The 5,981-nt window shown below is 43.2% G+C and overlaps 1 protein-coding gene across 1 annotated transcript; it reads right to left on the reverse strand.

The window, feature by feature from the left end:
- Positions 1-1,419: 1,419 nt before the first annotated feature.
- Positions 1,420-4,273, reverse strand: LOC117861369 (transcription factor MYBS3). Its single transcript, XM_034744907.2, has 3 exons — positions 3,915-4,273; positions 2,778-2,986; positions 1,420-2,308 (listed from the first exon to the last, which is right to left on the reverse strand). Exons 1-3 carry the CDS (start codon positions 4,189-4,191, stop codon positions 1,679-1,681), a joined length of 1,116 nt encoding a protein of 371 aa, XP_034600798.1. The 5' UTR covers positions 4,192-4,273; the 3' UTR covers positions 1,420-1,678.
- Positions 4,274-5,981: the final 1,708 nt, after the last annotated feature.

Consider the following 5,981-nt stretch of genomic DNA (forward strand, 5'->3'; position numbering starts at 1 on the left):
GGCTGACAGATAGGACACGGGCCTGAAGTGAAAAGATAATAAGAGGGGATGAGATGTTCCGCACCTCCCTTTGTGAGTTTGAACAACAAAGCAAGTGCGTATGCTCATAGGCATGGACGCCGAGAAGTGGTAACAACTGCTAGGAATTAGAGACATCGGGAGTGCAAAACTAACTCAGAGTGTCTCGAGATGGAGAGCGCACAGCAAATCTACAAAGTCTGCACGATGATTTAGAGAAGAAATTCACTTCCTTCCGGTCTTCCACCTAGTATGTTTCTCATTTCATCAATCTGCCTCAAGAAGACATGAGGGTTCCATACTCATTGAATGATAAGCCAAGAATGTCAACGCAAAAAGATGAGACATCTACCCACCCACTCTTTGAGTTGGTGCAGAAAATGTGTGATCTCAGAAAATAATGACAAGTTTAATAGGGACTTGATTTTAAGTACTTGATCTCAGCTCGATTATCTATTAAACAAACTTCTTGGCAATAAATGTATTGCCACTAGGTGTCTTATGGTGTGTTTGGTTTGAGGAATCACCTCATCTTAGATGAGATTGTCCATCATGAATTGATCCTATAAAATTTAGTAGGATGACCACATTCTTCATGGTTATACTATTTAGTAGTTTGTGAGGGATGTTGTGAGGGATCAACTCATTCCATTCCACGGACCAAATAAAAAAAGTGAGGAGTGAGAAGATGAGGCACGACTCCATTCCTCAAACCAAACACCCTATTAATGTCTAGGTCAAAAGTATCCAGGTTGTCCAGGTTAGATGATCAGGGCTTAGAAAACTTCCAAAGTCACACATGAAGTTGGTGCTGTGTAATGGTTATTTTTTTTCTTGTACCTCTTCTACTTTGACGGATAATTAATGATGAGCACAAGTGAAATCAAAGTGCACAGAACGTTTCCTCTAAAAAGGATGCACACGACGTAATTCCAACACAAAACTATAACACCCTGTTTGAATGTAGATATTGTAGTCCAGAATTTGGAATTGGTATTGGCACCATTAATATTGCTGTTTGGATGATCTGAGAATTGGAATTGGAAACTTACTTCAATACCAAATACCAAGGGGTATTTGACGAAGGGGTATTTAGCAAAGGATGGGGCGATGCGACGAGCTTGACTGGGTGGAGGCTTGGACGGTGGAGATGGGATACACGGCCAAGTTTCAATTCATTTGCACATCCAAACAGGAATTGAATTGAACTGCTTCTCAGGATTCCAAAAGACAATACAATTGTCATCCAAACAATAGAATTCAAATTCTGCCTATTTCAATATCATGGCTGATTTGGTATTGAACCTAATTCAATACCAAACCCTCCAATATTGACATCCAAACACACCCTAAAAGAATTTGCCAAAATCATGTCCCGAATGGAAGTAAAGAGCTGCCATGTGCTGAAAATTGATACCTTGGCGATTGATGAACAAATTTGGGATAAACTGATGAAATCAGAATAATATATCTAAATTAACGACACACTAATTAACAATATATTTACCCACAGATCACGACTTCCAAACTCGAAGGCTAAAATGAGCAGTATATAATTTGCAAGAAACCAAAACACCATTTTAGCAGCATAGGCTATTATGATTGGGCTATCTTCTAAGCATTACATACACATCAACTGATGCTTAAGATCAGTATCAAGTCACTTGACTGCAGGAATTAGTCCGCCAGACGAGCCACCAGAAGGCCCTTTGCCATGGAAAGCAGATTGCCTCTCTGGTCTACCAATCGGCTTTGGAGGCAAGGGGGAAGCAGGCACTCCACTGTTTGCATTTGAGTCATCACCCTTCAGGCTCAGTTCTGACATATTGTAAAGGTCTTTGACGTTTAATGGAGGTGTTGAGTGCACGGCCACAGGCTTGAGTACCTGATGTGGAGCTTGTGCTGCACCTGGTGGCCCATAGTAAAAAGGAACATAACCGTAGCAGGGTACTGGAACAAATGCTGGGTGGTAGTATGGAGGAGGAATCATCATTGGATAAAGATAGGGTGGCATGGCTTCTGGCATAACCACCCCTGTTTCTCCAGCACTTGAACTTGAGGGAACTGAGTCCTGTTCCATAAGCTGAGGTGTAACTACTGGAGCTGTAACCGGAATTGGAACTTGAACTGGTGGTGGAAGTGAAGCAGGCGCTTCCACAGACACAGGAGGAGGCGCCACGGCAGCAGGAGAGACCACGGGGGCAGGAATGGCCCCAACAGGCTGTGGATCATCTAAATGTTGTTCTACTTCTTGTGAAGATGAACGCGAGAGCGGCATCTGATCAGAAGACTGACAAGAAACACACAAAAAAAACAGATATAATCAAATGATATAAGAGAGGCCCAGGAATAAATACTTCAAGAATATGGAGTTCATGAGTCTTAATTTACAACATCCCATTACTACTGCATGACGACTTAAGAAGTCGACAAGAATTCATATTAAAGAGGAAAGGAATAAGCATAAGTCAAGTGTGAGCATGCAAAAACAACATAACCTACAGAAGCATGTAGGTAAGCACAAGCAACTGCACACAACTTATTAATGCAACAGGTACGGCAAGAAAATGAATTAAGCATGTGAAAACACAGAACCTATGCAAGCATACACAGCAACTGAAAACACTTGCTAACACAACAAATACCAACAAAAAGAAAAGAACATGAATTCTTACGCAAGTGCAAGCAGCTGCACTTGTTTGCTAGATGCACCTCCGAATACATTACCAAGAGAAGAGAGGAGTTAGAGCGATGCTCACGTCATCAATCACCATATCGAAGAGGCTTGATCTTCTCTTTCTTCTATGCACATTTGTTTGGCGATTGAAATACTTCTGTGCATGGCTAGCAACTTGAGTGGGAGTCCTCGAAATAACGTAATTACGGGATATACCACGCCAATCACCCTTCCCTAACTTATTCAAACCAAGTAGAAACTTTTTGTGCTCCTCTTCAGTCCATGCCTCGCCTGTCACCAAAACAAAGAGAAAACATGACATTTTAGTTTACACAAATTGGACTGCAACCAAACAATGGTATGAAACATAGTGCAGAGTGGCATTAGCAACATGCCCATCATGATGGACCAGAAAGGTTACAAAAAAAAGAAGACAAATAAGGAAGGAAAAAGCACTTCAAACAGTATTTAAAGGCACATAAGGGAGTACATGACACATGTCATGAATATGCAACCAAATAGATAATTAATTAAAGAATTCAGTTTTGTTTTGTGGCATGTAACACAGCGTTTGGTCAACCAAGTCACCAATGTCCAATGACACCAAACTTAAATGGCAACATCAAAAGCACAAAACATAAATACGGTTACACAATGCACAAGCAGCATTCCAACATGCAAATTGTATGAAACCGTAACAAAAGAGGGAAGAACCTGAAACAAACCAAAACAGATTAAAGCAAAAAAATTGTGGACACGAAGCATCAAAATCACCCCCTAACAACAAAATGCAACGACTTGACATTAGCATTCAACAGAAACCAGAAAAAACAATATATGTTTCAGCAACTAACAAACCTTAATCTCCCCCACCAATTCCTCTTTCACAATCATGTAAAGATTTCAGAGCACCTGACAATTCAGAAACAGCACGACAACACCAAACCTCCTAAATCATCCCGCAGGCAACCGAATGGAATCACGAACTGAAAGGCAACGGGATCGAATCACGACGCAAACGTCCAATTTCAACAAAAACGTTAACCTACGATTCCCCTCTGCCTCCCAACGATAACGCAGACGAACATCAAAATCGCACCATTTTTCACACAAGAATTCAAGCACGAAATCGCCCAAAAAAACTAATCTTTTTACGCCCTACCAATTCAAGGACAGGAAAACAGAGATTCACCAAAACCCTGCCCCCCAGCCCTCTCACCTCGCTTCTTGTGCGGGCGCTCCCCGTCGGAGCCGTACCCCTCCTCCCTCCCCCCGCCGCCGCTCCCCTCCGCCGCGAGCTGCGCGAGGTTCCCCATGCTGGCGCTCTTCCTCATGGGCTTGTCCCCGATGCGCACGCCGAAGAGCTTGACGGGCCGCGCTGTGCACGTGCGCGCGTTGTGCCCGTGGTGCCCGCACTGCGAGCACCGCCTGGGCCCGTCGCCGCCGCCCCCAACGCCGGCCGCCGGCGCCGCCGGAGGCGCGCCGTCCCGCATCATGGCGATTGGACTGGAGAATTGGCTAGGGTTGGTGGTGGGTGGAATCCCTTTTTTTTTGGTCCCTCACTCCCCGGATTTTTTTTTTTTATCCTCTCCCGATTTCTTTTTCTTTTTCTTTTTTATTTCTGGGCGTGGTGGGGTGTCTTTATCTGGGGGCAGGAAAAGAGGCGGAGCGGGACACGGCGCGTGGTGATGAGCTGGAAATTGTTTTCCAACGGGTGCAAGGAATTCTTTTTTTTAGTGGACAAAATAAGGCGTTTGGATTTGGCTGGGGATATGATATGGGAGGGATTTTATATTGTGAAGATGCAAAATTTTATATCTGGATGGATTGATGTGACTAATCTGGATGGTTTAAGGAGTATATTAGGATTGGATTCGGCAAAAAAAAAAAGAAACGAACAGCTGCTGATGTTGATATATCTGTATCCCAAAATAATTTCAATTCTTTATGGATTAATTTATATGGAACTTGGGAAGATTGGTCTTGGTTTGAGTTGGTTTCTTGGTCAACTATAGATAAAAACCCTTGTTTCAATTTAGAGAAAAGTTAGGGGCTTTAGGCCTTAGGCCGGGTGGTAAATTTTGCATGCCTGGCCTTTCTGGAAAAAAAAAGTAAATTGTGTTATTCATATAACATTTGTTATCTAGTGCCAATGGTGGATTAGATTATGGTATGGCTACTCTCTCTTAGTATAACATTTGTTATATACGAACGTTGGATTATGTTATGATGATATGGTCACTCTACAGAGTATCTGGTTCTATAATCTTTTTGTAAATTCTTAAGCAAGATCATAAACTCTCAAAATGGAAACCTAAGCTTTTTAAACCTTTACATGGCGTCCTAAAGTTGACTTCAAGCTGTCTTGGCCGTCAAGTGATCTTAGTTCCCCTCAATCCATTACCGAAACAAGAAAAAAGGTCGGCTCATCTTTGCCTCCTTAATAGTTCGAGCATGAAAATAGGTTCGGAGGCAAATAGCAAATCATACACACAAAATGTTATTTTGCAAGGGTATGTGTGCTAAAGCAGACAGCTACTTTTCCTTACCACTGGCTTCTTTTCCCATAAGATCCCTTGATCAATAAGTGTTTTCTTTCCATAAACTTTTTTTCCTAGAAAATATCCACCCGTTAACGAATTGAGCACAGCTTAGCTAGTAAGGTTTCTTGTGGTGGAACCTGCCCACCAGAGTTAAGTCCTTGACTTGATACTGGTGCTCGTATTTATCTAGATTTATTCCAGGATTGAACCAACACTAATCATCGATAATTATAATTATAATAAATAGGATTAAATAGGATTTTTCTGATCCGATTCTGTGGGTGCCGAATGAGGCCACTTGTAAACCTTTGGCAGATTCCAAGTCAACTTGGATGCTGGATGGATCTTGTATAAAGCATATAATGCAAAATCTTTGTTTCAGAGACCAAGCGGCTCACGCATGATCGTGAGAGCCACGCAATGATACATGAGTGGGTGGGTGATGCCTCATCGTCCACGGAAGAAAAAAAAGGAAAAAAAAAACAACGCCCGCTGCCTTTGGCTGTCGCTTGACGGCGACGGTCTCTTATCCGGGAGACGTCCGTCGTGGCGTCTTGTATTTTGTCTCTGGTCGGAAATGGCTCTTGCGCCTCCAAGAACCGTCTCCAATGGCGCGCGCGAGTCACGACTCACGCGACTCACGAGGCAGCGTGTCCGCACGCTGCGCGCGACGTCGGCTAGCTGCCGTGGCGGGGTCGCTTTGCCACGTCGACGTTGGCACGTCGTCGGCTCGTCGTCGTCGC

Source organism: Setaria viridis, chromosome 6 (assembly GCF_005286985.2).
Source record: "Setaria viridis chromosome 6, Setaria_viridis_v4.0, whole genome shotgun sequence".
Lineage (NCBI taxonomy): Eukaryota > Viridiplantae > Streptophyta > Magnoliopsida > Poales > Poaceae > Setaria > Setaria viridis.